The sequence below is a fragment of the Jaculus jaculus genome, chromosome 4 (genome assembly GCF_020740685.1).
Source record: "Jaculus jaculus isolate mJacJac1 chromosome 4, mJacJac1.mat.Y.cur, whole genome shotgun sequence".
In the NCBI taxonomy this organism is placed as follows: Eukaryota; Metazoa; Chordata; class Mammalia; order Rodentia; family Dipodidae; genus Jaculus; species Jaculus jaculus.
This window is the reverse complement of record NC_059105.1, coordinates 131,670,918-131,687,657: the sequence shown is the minus strand read 5'-3', so window position 1 is coordinate 131,687,657 and position 16,740 is coordinate 131,670,918. Positions and strand designations below refer to the sequence as shown.

At 42.8% G+C, this 16,740-nt stretch overlaps 1 protein-coding gene across 6 annotated transcripts in view; it reads left to right on the top strand.

Moving 5' to 3' along the window:
* The window catches only part of Bcl11a (BAF chromatin remodeling complex subunit BCL11A), a 102,426-nt gene extending 91,398 nt beyond the window's left edge, over positions 1-11,028 (top strand). For 4 of the 6 annotated variants that reach the window (XM_004665527.3, XM_045147350.1, XM_045147352.1 and 1 more), the window contains exons 4-5: positions 1,030-2,775; positions 10,522-11,028. In XM_004665527.3, the coding sequence (XP_004665584.1) occupies positions 1,030-2,775; positions 10,522-10,613 (1,838 nt within the window). In that variant the 3' untranslated portion in view covers positions 10,614-11,028. Of the gene's footprint in view, positions 1-1,029; positions 6,303-10,521 lie in introns of those variants that run through there. The other 2 variants (XM_004665528.3, XM_004665524.2) reach the window with 2 other exon arrangements.
* The last annotated feature ends 5,712 nt before the right edge of the window (positions 11,029-16,740 follow it).

The window sequence follows — 16,740 nt, the reverse complement described above, 5'->3', positions numbered from 1 at the left end:
AATCTCAGCCGAGGGCGCGGGATGTTGTATAATTTGGTTCACGTTGTTAGCCTCTCAAAATAATGAGGAGGACGCTAGGCGAGCATTGCTCAGCTGCTGCCTGTCGTGGTCCTGGCTGCGACAAGCAGAATGCTGGGTCTGCTGCGGCTGGCACCAGGCACTCTTCTTAACTTATCTCCACTTGAGTTTGTGGCACTGAGGACAACTCCTGAGCGTTCAGTGCAGTTTTGCAGTGAGATCGTAATTCAGAGGTTCTTTGGAGATTTTAAAATCACAACATCCTTTGAGATTAAATATGGTATCCCTATGGGATGTTACAGAACCAAAATTAGGACTCACTGACCTGCACAAAAGCTGCAACAGGAAACTACTGCTAGCTTTTCTTCTACCACAGACTTTTTCCCCAGCCCCTTGCCATTTTAACAATACCAACAATTAGTGTGGTTCAGGCTAAACCTGGGTCGGGAGGGCCATGGAGAATTGTAGTGAGCTGACCTCCTCTTACTTTGATATTACCTTGGAATGATTGCCTAGTTAGAAAGTTTGCCCACCATCCACAGGGAATAGATTAGGGCTATAGGATTTAGGAAGCAAAACAGTTTCCCTTAGTGAAGTCAAGCTGGCTGTCTCCTTGGCCACGTCCAAGTCCCTCATTTATCAGACAAGGAGACAGGGACAGAGGTAAATGCTTTGGCCCACACCATAGCCAAAGAGATTGTGAGGTCCCTAGACTCTGAGAGCGTGCCTCCCCCAAGATCTTGAATTGTTCAGGACTTGTCTGCTTCAGGGCTTGGCTGTAGAATTCTAAGAACTGTGTTTCATGGCAAGAAGACTATATGGACCAATATTTATTGGGTGCCAACACCAGATAGGCCCGACACCATGTCGGCATGAGGTGGATGTGTGAGAGCTCAGGCCTCCGGGTGGTGAGGTGGGGGCAGGGAAGGCCGGAGGTGGAACATGAATAAACAACTGCTGATTCCTGCCTCGGTGATTAAACATTGATGTCAGTATTGTATTATTTTGCAGGTAAAGATGAGCCCAGCAGCTACACATGTACAACTTGCAAACAGCCATTCACCAGTGCATGGTTTCTCTTGCAACACGCACAGAACACTCACGGATTACGAATCTACTTAGAAAGCGAACACGGAAGTCCCCTGACCCCGCGGGTTGGTATCCCTTCAGGACTAGGTGCAGAATGTCCTTCCCAGCCATCTCTCCATGGGATTCATATTGCAGACAATAACCCCTTTAACCTGCTAAGAATACCAGGATCAGTGTCGAGAGAGGCTTCCGGCCTGGCAGAAGGGCGCTTTCCACCCACTCCCCCCCTGTTTAGTCCACCACCAAGACATCACTTGGACCCCCACCGCATAGAGCGCCTGGGGGCGGAAGAGATGGCCCTGGCCACCCATCACCCGAGTGCCTTTGACAGGGTGCTGCGGTTGAATCCAATGGCTATGGAGCCTCCCGCCATGGATTTCTCTAGGAGACTTAGAGAGCTGGCAGGGAACACGTCTAGCCCACCGCTGTCCCCAGGCCGGCCCAGCCCTATGCAAAGGTTACTGCAACCATTCCAGCCAGGTAGCAAGCCGCCCTTCCTGGCGACGCCCCCCCTCCCTCCTCTGCAGTCCGCCCCTCCTCCCTCCCAGCCCCCGGTCAAGTCCAAGTCGTGCGAGTTCTGCGGCAAGACGTTCAAGTTTCAGAGCAACCTGGTGGTGCACCGCCGCAGCCACACCGGCGAGAAGCCCTACAAGTGCAACCTGTGCGACCACGCGTGCACACAGGCCAGCAAGCTGAAGCGCCACATGAAGACACACATGCACAAGTCGTCCCCCATGACGGTCAAGTCCGACGACGGCCTCTCCACCGCCAGCTCCCCGGAACCGGGCACCAGTGACCTGGTGGGCAGCGCCAGCAGCGCGCTCAAGTCAGTGGTGGCCAAGTTCAAGAGCGAGAACGACCCCAACCTGATCCCGGAGAACGGGGACGAGGAGGAAGAGGAGGACGAGGAGGAAGAGGAGGAAGAGGAGGAAGAGGAGGAGGAGGAGCTGACGGAGAGCGAGCGGGTGGACTACGGCTTCGGGCTGAGCCTGGAGGCGGCGCGCCACCACGAGAACAGCTCTCGGGGCGCGGTGGTGGGCGTGGGCGACGAGGGCCGCGCGCTGCCGGACGTCATGCAGGGCATGGTGCTCAGCTCCATGCAGCACTTCAGCGAGGCCTTCCACCAGGTCCTGGGCGAGAAGCATAAGCGAGGCCACCTGGCCGAGGCCGAGGCCCACAGGGACACTTGCGACGAAGAAGACTCGGTGGCCGGCGAGTCGGACCGCATAGACGATGGCGCCGTGAACGGCCGCGGCTGCTCCCCGGGCGACGCGGCCTCGGGGGGCCTGTCCAAAAAGCTGCTGCTGGGTAGCCCCAGCTCGCTGAGCCCCTTCTCCAAGCGCATCAAGCTGGAGAAGGAGTTTGACCTGCCCCCGGCCGCCATGCCCAACACCGAGAACGTGTACTCGCAGTGGCTCGCCGGCTACGCGGCCTCCAGGCAGCTCAAAGATCCCTTCCTGAGCTTCGGAGACTCCAGACAATCGCCCTTCGCCTCCTCTTCGGAGCACTCCTCGGAGAACGGGAGCTTGCGCTTCTCCACGCCGCCCGGGGAGCTGGACGGAGGGATCTCGGGGCGCAGCGGCACGGGAAGTGGAGGGAGCACGCCCCATATTAGTGGTCCGGGCCCGGGCAGGCCCAGCTCAAAAGAGGGCAGACGCAGCGACACTTGTGAGTACTGTGGGAAAGTCTTCAAGAACTGTAGCAATCTCACTGTCCACAGGAGAAGCCACACGGGCGAAAGGCCTTATAAATGCGAGCTGTGCAACTATGCCTGTGCCCAGAGTAGCAAGCTCACCAGGCACATGAAAACGCATGGCCAGGTGGGGAAGGACGTGTACAAATGTGAAATTTGTAAGATGCCTTTTAGCGTGTACAGTACCCTGGAGAAACACATGAAAAAATGGCACAGTGATCGAGTGTTGAATAATGATATAAAAACTGAATAGAGGTATATTACCACCCCTCCCCTCACTCCCACCTGACCCCCCGCCCCTTTATTTCACACACACTCCTCTCCCCCTTTCCCATGGTCCTCCAGCCCCACTTCCCTGTAGGGTTTTTTTCTAGTCCCATGTGATTTAAACAAACAAACTACAAACAAGCAGAAGTGACGGAAGCTAAGAATTTGAGAGTGCTTGTCACCAGCACACCTTTTTTTTTTCTTTTTCTTTTCCTCTTTTCTTTTTCTTCTTTTTAAATTCTTTTACGTTCTCACCGTTTGAATGCATGATCTGTATGGGGCAATACTATTGCATTTTACACAAACTTTGAGCCTTTCTCTTGTGCAATAATTTACATGTTGTGTATGTTATTTTTTTTTAAACTTAGACAGCATGTATGGTATGTTATGGCTATTTTAAATTGTCCCTAATTCGTTGCTGAGCAAACATGTTGCTGTTTCCAGTTCAGTTCTGAGAGAAAGAGAGTGAGCGAGAGAGAGAAAGAAAAAGATACCATGCTGCATATATTCTGTAATACATATCATGTACAGTTTTATTTTATAACATGAGGAGGACAAACAGTCTTTGGATTAACCCTCTGTAGACAGAGTGCATAGCACTGAAAAAAAAAAATCTATGAGCTAAATGTCTGTCTCTAAAGGGTTAATGTATCAACTGGTGAGGGGAGAAAAGGGCCTTGAATTAACAAATTAGCAGAAAACCAGAACAAGTTTATTCTATCATTTGGTTTTAAAATATGAGTGCCTTGGATCTATTGAAACCACGTTGATGGTTCTTTCTACTTGTTATAAACTTGTAGCTTAATTCAGCATTGGGTAAGGTAATACACCTTAGGACCTAGCCTGTAATTCTACATTGTATTTCTCACAACAATGGCTACCTAAAAAAAATATGACCCATTATGTCCTAGTTAATCATCAATTTCCCTTTAGTTTAATTCTGTGAACAAAAACTGATTATACCAGTATAAAAGCTACTTTGCTCCTGGTGAGAGCTTAAAAGAAATGGGCTCTTTTGCCCAAAGTTTTATTTTTTTTAAATGATAATTAAATTGAATATTAAACGTGCAAAAGCCCTGGAACATGGCGAAATACATCAGTAAGGAGTTCATTTAATGAAGAAAGTACTTGTTTTCAATAATATTGTTAACAAAATTATGGCACTGAAAGAAATAGATCCAGATCCAGTTGGTTGTCAAATGGACAATCAAATGATAAACTTAAGACTTTGTAGACCATATTAAAAACAGGAGGCTTCTAATAAGGTTTGACAATGGGGACAGAGGAAAAACATAAGTGATTTATTAGCACAACTTGGTACTATCTGCCATTTTAAACTAGATCAGGTGTATAAGCTGATACTGATATAATGATGATTAACTATGAATTTTTAAGACTTGCATTTAAATGTGACATTCTTAAAAAAAGAAGAGAAAGACTATTAAGAGTAGCAGTATATATGTGCTCCCTAAAAGTTGTACTTCATTTCTTTCCATACACTGTGTGCTATTTGTGTTAACATGGAAGAGGACTCATTGTTTTTCTTTTCTTTTTTTTCTTCTTCTTCTTTTTTTTTAAAAATAAGCTAGCATCTGCCCCAGTTGGTGTTCAAATAGCACTTGACTCTGCCTGTGATATCTGTATCTTTTCTCTAATCAGAGATACAGAGGTTGAGTATAAAATAAATCTGCTCAGATAGGACAATTAAGTGCACTGTACAATTTTCCCAGTTTACAGGTCTATACTTAAGGGAAAAGTTGCAAGAATGCTGAAAAAAAAATTGAACACAATCTCATTGATGAGCATTTAAAAAAAAAATTAAAAAACTTTGCCAGCCATTTACTTGACTAATGAGCTCACTTGGACGCAACCTTGCAAGCGCTGTGAATGGAAACAGAACACACTTAAACATAGAAATGAATGATTGCTTTCGCTTCTACAGTGCAAGGATTTTTTTGTACAAAACTTTTTTAACTATAAATGTTAAGAAAAAAAATTTTTTAAAAGACACTTCATTATGTTTAGGGGGGAACAACATTTTAGGGTTCCATTGTCTTGGTGGTGTTACAAGACTTGTTATCCATTTAAAAATGGTAGTGGAAATTCTATGCCTTGGATTACACACCGCTCTTCAGGTTGTAAAAAAACATACATTGGGGAAAGGTTTAAGATTATATAGTACTTAAATATAGGAAAATGCACACTCATGTTGTTTCCTATGCTAAAACACATTTACGGTCTTTTTTCTGTATTTCTAGAATGGTATTTGAATTAAATGTTCATCTAGTGTTAGGCACTATAGTATTTATATTGAAGCTTGTATTTTTAACTGTTGCTTGTTCTCTTAAAAGGTATCAATGTACCTTTTTTGGTAGTAGAAAAAAAAAAGACAGGCTGCCACAGTATATTTTTTTAATTTGGCAGGATAATATAGTGCAAATTATTTGTATGCTTCAAACAAAAAAAGAGAGAGAAACAAAAAAAAAAGTGTGACATTGTATAGATGAGAAGCCATATAATGGCGGTTTGGGGGAGCCTACTAGAATGTCACACGGATGGCTGTCATGGGGTGTACATATCCTTTTTTGTTCCTTTTTCCTGCTGCCATGCTGTATGCAGTACTGCGAGCTAAGAACGTTGGTTTGTTATGTAGTGTGCTTTTGTCCCTTCCCCCCTTTCACCCGACACTCCAGCATCTTACCTTCATATGCAGTAAAAGAAAGAAAGAAAAAAAAAAAGAAAAACAACAACAACAACAAATGTTTTGCAGTTTTTTTCATTGCCAAAAACTAAATGGTGCTTTATATTTAGATTGGAAAGAATTTCATATGCAAAGCATATTAAAGAGAAAGCCCGCTTTAGTCAATACTTTTTTGTAAATGGCAATGCAGAATATTTTGTTATTGGCCTTTTCTATTCCTGTAATGAAAGCTGTTTGTCATAACTTGAAATTTTATCTTTTACTATGGGAGTCACTATTTATTATTGCTTATGTGCCCTGTTCAAAACGGAGGCACCTAATTTGATCTTTTATTTTTCTTTGTTTTTATTTTTTTTTTATTTGGATGACCAAAGGTCATTACAACCTGGCTTTTTATTGTATTTGTTTCTGGTCTTTGTTAAGTTCTATTGGAAAAACCACTGTCTGTGTTTTTTTGGCAGTTGTCTGCATTAACCTGTTCATACACCCATTTTGTCCCTTTATTGAAAAAAATAAAAAAATTAAAGTACACAATGTAAGCTTCTTGTGTCCTCATTTGACACACTCTGTAAATTACTTTCAAGATAATCACAGGTTTTGATAGAAGGCCAGTTAGTGTTTTTCAGGATTATTTCTATGGGTATTTTGATGCGTGTATTATACCCTACAGGAAAATAAACTACTAACTATATTAAAATAGAGCTACTTTAAACCATGGAAATAATTTTAGCCATCAAAGTTCTAAAATAATTTTCAAGAAATGGAAGGCGTTTTTAGTGTGATGTTCAAAACTTTTGCTTCATCTCTTAGCAGAAATCCATGATATAAGTGGAAAACTTGCTGGTAATAGCATCTTAGAATTTTATTTCCTTTGGATTTTTTTAAATTTTTTTGCTGCTCTATCTTAGAATGCAATGCTTTAAAATTTAAAAAAAAAAAAAGGTCTTTAAAAAAAATCAACTCCTTAAATGACCCTACCCCTCAACCCTAAAAATCCTGAAACAAAAGACATCAAATATATGTGTTTTTAAAAGGTGTGTGTGGGGGGCGGGGAATAAGAAAAATAAACAAAACAGAGGAGCTGGAGGTAGCCAGACCTAACCAGATCTCTGGACTCCCAAGTTGATTTCCTCAGATGCATCATGGTTTTACCTGTAGTTCTGATATTCTACAAGTTTATAGATGCTGTGGATAGCTATTTTAGGTTTTTTGGTAGGGTCACTTGACCAATGGTAAATGAAGGTGGGATACTCTTCAATTTTGTCCTTTCACATTTTGAAACTTCTTTGGAAAGCAGGTTAGATCTATTTTTAAAAACCCCTCAGAAACCTGTGTTGTCAGTTTTTCAACTATTACATGTTGTAGCCTCAATTTGCTTTATTACAGCACCTGCCTCTTGTGATATTGTCTCCCTGTTCCCAGTGTAGATGAATGGATCTGACATTGTTCTTATTTTTGTAAAAATCCAAACAAAAGCTGTTCTGTTGTCTTCTTGTGGTAGCATTTTTGTTGCGCAGTTCTTAAGCCCTGGTACCTGTGAGGTGGCCTTTTCATGCAATGCCTTTCATTTGAGGCAAGAAGAGTTTTATCTTCTTACAGTAAGAGAAAGTAGGTATTTATTCTAAAAGCCAGTTAGGGTTGGAAAACAAGACTCCGCTATGAGGAGTTTGGAGAACGTTGCACAGGAGCTGAGATGGAGTGGGGATTGGATGCCTTGGAGGATTTGATGCTTGTCTGTGAACTGAAAAATGATACTGTGTTTTAGAATAGGCTACTTCAAAACTGGTTCCAAAAATGTTGCGGGAGACAGATACAAGCATTTCCCAATGTCGTGTTGGTGATTTCTGCTTCACCATATTAAATGTCCATAAAACTTCTCTGTGTCCCTATCACTCTTTTATTAGGAGCTTTGAGTGCAGCTGGGTAGGTTTTATATACAGAATTCATTTTAATTTCTCAGTATATGATGCTCTTAGTGTAATTAGGTTTTGCATCCCGACAGACAGAATTAATGGTGGTTATGGTATACTTCCATGTTCAGATTTCTTAAATCAAACTGAGAGTGAGGAGTGGCGCAAATATCTGGTGATAAATCACAGATTATGTTTGATTTACATGATCCCAAAGCTACATAAATTTATTGGGAGACAGTTTCTTTAGGTTAAATCCTTCTGATAAAATGTAATTTCTGAAGCTGAGTGAACAAGGGAACATGGAAATTTGGGCAATAAGAATATAACTTCTAAGTGACATTTTGTATCTGAACCCAAACATTTCCTACAGTAACATGTATTTTAAAATGATGAAATATTAAGGATGTGAATATCTCTCAGTTCTCACTTAAGTTTCTGTAAGTTTTTAAATGCTGATGGGGTGTTCTCTATGAATCTGAACTCCTGATGCCTTAAGATGCCCCCTTTTTTATTAAATCTTCAAGAACAATTTCATAAGAATACAGGAAATACTATTTTCACAAATTTTAACCTAGAAATGCTTCCCGTGCATACACTGTCTCCTTTCTGAGCCCTTTGCTCTCCTCTCATGGTTTAGGATCCACAGAAGGACTGGGACTAACACACTTTAAAGGTTGCTGAGAAGTGGAGGAGCGTGGTTCTCCTTGTGTGCCAGCCTTGGAGGGCAGTGTGAAGTAGCTGAGATCTTCCCAGGGCACTCAGTGCAGAGAACTGTTTATTTAGGTGCTATCTCTGTATATGCAATGATGCTTACTGTGTACATTCATAAAGCTTGAAGTAAGAACTTGGAAGGAAGTGACAGAGGGAGGGTAGATTAGATATAATTTCAACTAGAGAAATAAAGAAATGAGGTGGTTGGCTGAAAGGTACTGGACTATTTGGGACCATCCTGAAAAGGAGCTGAGACTCTTGGGGCCTGTCCTATCCTGTGATTAGCACTGTATGAGAGTGAGGGAGGACATGCAGTATTTTTTGGTTTGAAATCTCTGCTCCCTACTACAAACAACCATGAATCCTAATGACTGTTGCTATCACTTCATTGCCCCTGGGCCTTCTGTATTGAAAGGTGCATCTATCCCATTCTTTTTTGAAAGACTACTTCCCTTTAAAAAAAAATGGAAATTTTGCTGATATGAGGATAGAATTTGCAATGCTCTTTTAACTTGTTAGGAACCCTTTTATTTTATTTTACCTATTTTTTTTTTTTTTTAGTAGACTGATAACTTTTAAAAGGCATGATCTGTTTAGCAAGTTTTCCTAAGTGTGTCTCCTGAGAAGCTGTGGCTTTCCCAGTAGTTTTGGAGACAACATGGACATATGTATTCTTGGGCTACTAGAGCGACAGATCATAGACAAGGGTGATTGGCCATGCACTTTTGTTTGCTGGCATCTGTTTCATTCACCACAGCATACAACCAGGGAATCAGCCTTCTGAAGGTCAGCCTGTTTCTCTACTTACCAGTCTTTGGTGATGGGATCCAATAAATCCCTCCCTTCCAAATGGGAAAAGGAGACCAATACAGTTTAGGAGTGATATTATACTTCACTTCCTCAACTTGGCTGAACACAGTTCGATGATTGATTCAAATGCTGTTTTTCTTTTCTGTACCATGGTAAGAACTATGGAATAGAAGTATATATATCAACCAGACCGTAGAGACAAGGCAAATTAAACATTTCCCCCATTGCTGCTTCTAATGCAGGAGCTCCCAGAATCCTAAGGGGGCTGTGCTTTTAAATAATAAGGAGTGTGGTACAAGCCCATGCTGTATTTGTCTAGGGCTTTAAATATTGGTTAGTGTGTCAGACAAAGGGGTTTGGCGGGAGTGTCAGCTGATGCTCAAGGGCAGTGACTAGCGCTGGACTGGGAGTGGGATTCCCCAGAGTCCACCTGGACACAGCAGGCCCTTCTGCCCAGGTCTTCACTGCTGGGGGCGTGGGGGTGGGGGAAACTGAAAGCACAGCTGAGCTCCAGACCCCTGCTTTGGGTCACCATGGCAACGAGGTCTGGAATGCTACAATGGTAGCCCTCCTCCTCGGGCACATCTTCTGGACTCCCAGTTCTGCTGCTTCAAGTCAATGTCCACAGCAAGGGAGAAGCCTGGAGGAGAATAGCCACTCCCCTCCCTTCACCATGGCCCGTCCCTCCCCCAACAAACAAGAAAAGAAGGGAAGAAAAGGAAAAACAAAACAAACTCCCCAAATCCCTGCATGTTTGAAAGAAGCTCCAGGCAGTTTGGGTGCGATTTGAGAGCCATTCCCTCAGGTTCTGGTCGTCTCTTCGAGATATGTTCATCTCTTGTAAATCGTTGGCTGCTTTGACGTTGAACTTGATGACATTTCATGTTTTTGTTGAGCTGCTTTTACATCAATTTTGATTTTTTTGTTTCTTTATAATTTTATTATTTTAAGACAATGTCCCTCTTCCTTCCTTCCGCTCCCACTCTCCTTTACCAAAGGATTGTTTGCCACTAAGTTTTCTCAATCATAAGGGAAAGTGTTTCTTTCAGGTGTGTCCCAAGTTTATAGGGCTTCCATATGATGGGGTTGGGGGTCTGGGTCTTTTGGGTGACGATCGCAAGGGAGGGGGAGGCATGGCTTAACAACTCAGAAGTCAGGTATCTGGGGCGGGAGATTACATTTGAGATTCCTGCCAAGTGGCTCAGCCTGTGGTTGATTTAAGTCATAATTTTAAAAGCTAGTGAGAGAACAGAAAATCGCTGGGCCAAGTCACACCTGTACTTTTTTTGTCCCCTCCTCTGTCTCCATCCTCTTTCCAGGTTCTTCACACACCCCCGTTCGGCGTAGTACCCAGAGAGCTCAAGATGTGTGGCAGTTTTCGGATGGAAGCTCGAGAGCCCTTAAATTCTGAGAAAATTTGAAGCCCCCAGGGGTGGGGTGTATGCGTGCTGCCCAGCCGAAGTCAGCGTGGTCCTTCAGCCTGCTAGTTTGTGATGTTTCCTGACAGTAGCCTCCAAGAAGCCGTTGTTCGAAGACAGAGTCCTGTGGAGTCCTTCCAGCCTGGGCCTGCAGTGCCATTTTATTTATATTTTTTAATAAAAAATAAAAACAAAAAAACAGACCACATTGGAACAGTGAATCAGTCCCATACAGAGGGCCCTGGGACCATCGCTGTCCTGACCGATGTTGTGCCCTTTTGAAACCAGCCAACCTAGTTCCCCGTATTGTGGAAATGAGCATGAGCCCCAAACCCCTTGTTTCTATACATTCTATGTTGTCTTTTAAAGTGTGCTTAACACACTGATACAATAAATGTTGGAGCTTTAGGCGGTGTTTGCTTATTCTTTAATTTTTAATGCTCAGAAGACAATGCAGCTGCTTATGACTTTGTATTTGTGTACCCGTTTCTGCAGATGCTTATTGGGTGATTAGAAGGAAGAGATTCAAGGGATGGGTGGGGAGTGTAGGAGGGGAAATTGGGTTCTGCTTATCAGAAGGCATACATTTTCAAGGAGAATCAAACTGCAAAATGGGAATAAATTATAGCAATATCATAATTAATGTAGTAGTAGTATTGCTGTTTATTCATGCTGACGTGTGGTTTCCCTAACTCTTTGACTTATAATTTGCATACCATTAAATAATGCATAATATGGCACACTGAATCCTGTTTTTCAAATATATGCTTTTGGTGGCTACCATGCAGGGTTTGAATTTGTCTGTTAATTTAGCTCAAGAAAGAGAACGTCCTTGAGTGGCTGGTAAACCCTAACCAAGGTGATAAATATCAGTAGTTGCTTATTAAATATTTTAGTTTGAGGATTTCAAACTTTTAACAAATACCTCCTAATGCAATCAGACATAATATTCTTTAGTCTTTACATCTGAAAATTTTGGAGAAGATGTTAGAAGGGGAAAGCTATAAGAAGCACTACAGAAAATGGCTTTGTTATCTCAGTACTGCCTCATTCCTTAGAAATGGAGACACAGTGAGAGCTGCAAGCAGGTGATCTTTTTTTGTGTGTGGGGGAGGGTACAGGAACTTGCTAATAACTTCAGTTTTGTATTTTCTACTGTATACAGATTCATAGGAGATTTATAAACTATATAGTATCAAATATGTATAGTTTATAAACTATGGATCTCAAACACCTGTATGTTGTAGATTCACATATTGGCTGTAAACCCACATGGGGGAAAAAGTCTCACTCATTCACCCTCTGGCTAGGTTACCTAAACCCAGTGAAAAGAGAGTAAAATAATGGGCACCTAGATTCCTTCCTGCTCATTAATCATAAGTAATAGTGTTCTACTTCATACTGTTTGTTAATGTTCATGAGTCTTATGGGGACAGATGTCACAGCTTTTACTGTAGAGGAGTAGACTAGGGCTCCCCAAGAGTAAGGGCTTGTTGGAGGCCTCATCACTAAGAGAATCAGGTTTTCTAGTTTCTAGTCGAGAGTTTTCACCACTGAACTCCGAGGAACTGATCACAGGGCATGCCTATCCCAAGGGTGTGTCTCCCTTTGTTAGCATGCAGGCCATACAGGTTCACAAACACGTGTGTGTTTACACACAGAAAGGTCATGATGGTCACTGGGAAAGGCATGCAATTGTCTCTTCCTGCTAACAGCTGTGTGTACCACACAAGCATCCTCAATGTCTCCTGTGAATCTTCTATAACAACAACAAACAACAACAACAAAAGTAACCCTGATTGCACACGTCTCCTGGTATAGTTCCTAGGTGAGGATAGGCTTTATAGACGAGAAGTTGTTTCACAGAAATTCTCTTCCTGTTCCGAGCTGTGCCTCCGAAGTATGGAGGTCTAAGCCCATGAAGGATTCTGTGACTGGCATTTTCCCTCAGTGTGCCCAGGTCCTTGCTGTTACCACATTCACTGGCAGACCAGAGAGAACCCTTTGTAGAATCTGATCCAAATGCAGACTTGACATCTGTAGTTGGCATTCTGTACAGTTTTCAGATCTGGTCTGTTTCCATTCCCACCTCTTACTTCCTCTTCAGAGTCAGTTTCTAAATGAATGGGAGGCTCTCACAGAAGCTTTATTGGCGGGGAAGGAATCAATGTGGGTAAAGGATACTTTTTTTTTTTTTTTTAACCTTCTTCCATTGGAGAAGAAAGATCTTTCCTCAAAACAAAATGCTTTATATTTTCCCATATCCTTTCTGTAGTTGAAAAAAATTAGAGGGTTATTTTTATTTTCTGTTGGAGTCATTACGGAATGGTGTTACTGCTAAGGCTAGAATTTTCGAAACCCCACATAGGATTGATGATTTGGGAAGCCATTTCTCTGTATGACATGTCAAGGTCATGGTTATTTGAGAATGGTGGAAGCTGGGGAAGAGACTGATAAATCTGACTGGGATCTTCAGTGCCCTTTCTGGAGAGAGGAACTTCAAATTGTAGAAAGATTAATTGGCTGCCGGGCATGCACCGCACACAGATTAGAGGACACAGTGCTGGGGTGCTGGGTCTTCAGATGGTAGGGACCAAGTATGGGCATTATTTTTACCTTCCCAATCCTGGCTTATGCATATTAATTTTGTGATCTGAACCAACCTCCACACATAAAAGAAGTACTGTGTGACTCTTGGGTCCGTGATGGCATAGAACCACTCAGATCCTTTATGGGGCTAGCCTGTTGGATATTGGCAGTGCTTGAGAAGTAATCGTACCAAAATCCAGTGATGGTTTGAAGAAAAATCTTAGTCAAGAAAGGCAAACTTGGCTTTTACTGAGGCCACACCAAGTGCCCCAAACATTGGCAGAATATTTTCTAGGTAATTTTTAAAAAAGATTTATTTTTATTTATTAGAGGCAGGAAGGAAACAGAGACAGAGAGAGAGAAAGAAAATGGGCATGCCAGGGCCTCTAGCCACTTCAAATGAACTCCAGATGCATGCAGCACCATGTGCATCTGGCTTACGTGGGACCTGGAGAATCGAACCTAGGTCCTTAGGCTTTGTAGGCAAGCACCTTAACTGCTAAGCCATTTCTCCAGCCCATCCTAGGTTCTTTTGCTTGGAATGTTTAAGAGCATTTGAACTACAGGAATACCTTTCAGGGTTTGGGTGCATTGACATTTCATTTCTTTTGAGAACCAGAGAGTAATATTAATATTGAAAAAGTGCTTATTAGTATCAACATAGGCTTTCTTAATCTCACTATTAATGTACAGTCCTACACATTTTTTTAAACAAATCAGTGTCCTGAAAGTAGAGGTAGAGAGGATTATGGATTTAAATGACTAGAATTATTGTGTAGGTGAGATGGTCAGGGCTTTTTTTATTTTAATTTTTTCAGTGTGTAACATAGCTTCAGCTGCTTGCTGAGTGTAGTGTGAGAGTAGCTGATTTGAGGAAGCTGGAGGCTAGTGGAAGTTCAATTCAACAAACATTGCAAAGCACACCTTCCTTCCTCAAGAGCTCATCCTGTGTGAAACACGGGCATCAAGTTTCTTTCCTCTGACTCCTAAGTAGAAACAGCACTCTTCAATTTGCCTTCCTTTGGGTTTTTACATTGAATCAAAGATATCCCAACAAAATCCAGAAACAGTGGTTATTTTTCTTTCTATCTTTGTATAAATGACTGTGAATTTCTAATCACATGATTTTTCTTCTTGTCATATTCTAAAAACTGGCCCAAGCAAATACTAAAGGATTATAGAACACTTTCATATATGTCCTTGTGATACGTTCTCCTTGTGATTCTACAAATGGAGAGGAAGGGGAGACTGAAGGGACCATAACAATCACTGATTTTAAAGCTTGGGCAACAGAGACCTAAAGATGAAGGAAGTACCTAAGATCACATGATGAAAGCCAGTCAGTGCCAAGAGGGAAGGTACACAGTTGCTTAGTGGTTAAGACAGATTCTGAACCCAAATCATCGAGTTTCTATGCAAGGGAATTAAAGTGACAAATCTCTTCTGAAATACAGAAACTTGAAATGCAGAAAAATCTGTATCTCAGGAATATTTAAGAATAAAATTAAAAGTGTACATGATGTTGTCAGTCCTAGTAGGAACATGTAAGCTTGTTCCATATTTCAAGGTTTTCTAAGTAGTGGCCAGAGTATGACAAGAATACAGAAGAGGTCACTGCCTGGAAGAAATCTTTGATCTAACCATCCAATGGTAGAAATAAACTTGGGGACCAAGAATTGCTGAGATATAGCTTTTAAAGTTAAAAGAGCATAAAAAAGAGCTACTCATCAAACCAAATTCATCTTAAATGACTTAAATAGATCTCACAATCTGTTCCATTCTCTAGGCAGGATTTATAAGAAACACCCACTTAATTTGAATTTCCAGGCCTCATCACATCCTGCTAGGAACCCAAAGGCCCAGTAGTATACCTGAGTCTTGTTATTTGGAACTGTTTAATGAGTTCAGAGGTGGTGGAATACAATGACTTGTGGGAGGGCTGATGGGGGGCGCCTACCGCACTGGGCTCTGAGGATTGTTCTCTTGCTATGTTATTGATGCCTCCAGTTCTGTCCGGGTTCAAGATGAAGCTATTGCCTTCTCTTTGGATCAGGGTCCTGGCTCTGTTCAGAGATGAGCATCATCTGCCTTGCCCTTTCTTTGATCTGCTGTGTTCAGCTCTTCTGTCATTTCTTTCTGCCAGTTACTTTGACTCACATTTATGTTTTGGCAAGGATATGGGTGGACTTTGAATGTCTTGGGGTCTGATGGTGCTACACTTACCTGCAGATTCTGTGATGGCAAAGCCCACACTGGACTCAAAGGGAAATCGTGGGCAGCTTCTCCTGACAACAGTGAGTCAAATGTCTCTGCCAAGGATGGTCTGAGAGGCCAGAATTTGTCCATCCCCGCCCCCCCACCCCCATCCCCAATCTCTCTGGCTCCCTAAGGCCTACTGTCCAGCTCCAGAGGTGGGCTGCCCTGAATTCCTTTAGTGGTGCTATAAGCTGGGGCTCCTGCTGCCTTTTCTGGTTCTTGTCCCCTCCCTCAGTCAGCACCTGCGGGGTGTGCGCAGACTACCTTCCTTTCTCTTGGCTCCAGTGTTTCAGAGTTCTTTGTGTTGCTTGTTTCATCACATGGGGGTGGGGCTAAAAATGCAAATATACCTCTCCAGAAATGCACCCAAAGTGTCAACTCAGGAACACCAGGCCTTTTCCTTTGAAGCAGTTTCCTTTGTGTAGACTTGCCTGTGGCCATTTTTCAGCTTCTCTGGGAGCACATTTCCCCCTCTGATGGGCTGTTTGGTGGACCAGCATGACGTTTGTACTTTCTGTCCAGTCTGATGAGCTGCTGTGGTCTCTGCAGCTCTGGGCTGCCATCCTGGCATTGCCATTGTCCAGATTCTCGGTGTTTGATGCCATGGATGTCCCATTCCTCCTTCTACCCCTGCACTCACCAGCAGCACACAGTAGTCACAAAAGTATGGAACAGCCAATGTTATATAGACTCTGTGATGGATGTGAAGTATTGGCATATAGGCTGGAGGGCTGTGGGGATGTGGGGTGGGCTTTCCTTTGTGTTTGGCTAGTAAGACCACATTATTTACAAGTTTATGTCTTGGGGGAAAAAGCAGCTGTGACTTTGGCTTGAAAACTCAAACTGTCATTGTGCTCATTTTTTAAAAGTATGTTTTTTATTTATTTGAGAGAGAGAGACACAGATCAGGAGAGTGAGAGACGGAGGGTGGTGGGAGAGTATGGGCGCACCAGGACCTCCTGCCACTGAAAATGAATTCCAGATGCATGTGCCACTTTGTGCATCTGGCTTTATGTGGGTACTGGGTAATTGGACCCAGGCTATCAGGCTCTGTAAGCAAGCCTGTCTCTCCATGCCCATGTGCTCATTTTTTTAAGCAGCTGCATATCCTGCGCTCCAGTACATTGGGTCATTTTGACTGCATCCTAAAACTGAGAATTCCTCACTGGCTCTTGCCCTGTGAGAGGGAAGTACTCATGGAGCATGCTTCCACGGGGCCTTGGGCACTCCCTGGGTAGGTAAAGCCACACACATCTTCCCTCTGCTGACTATGCA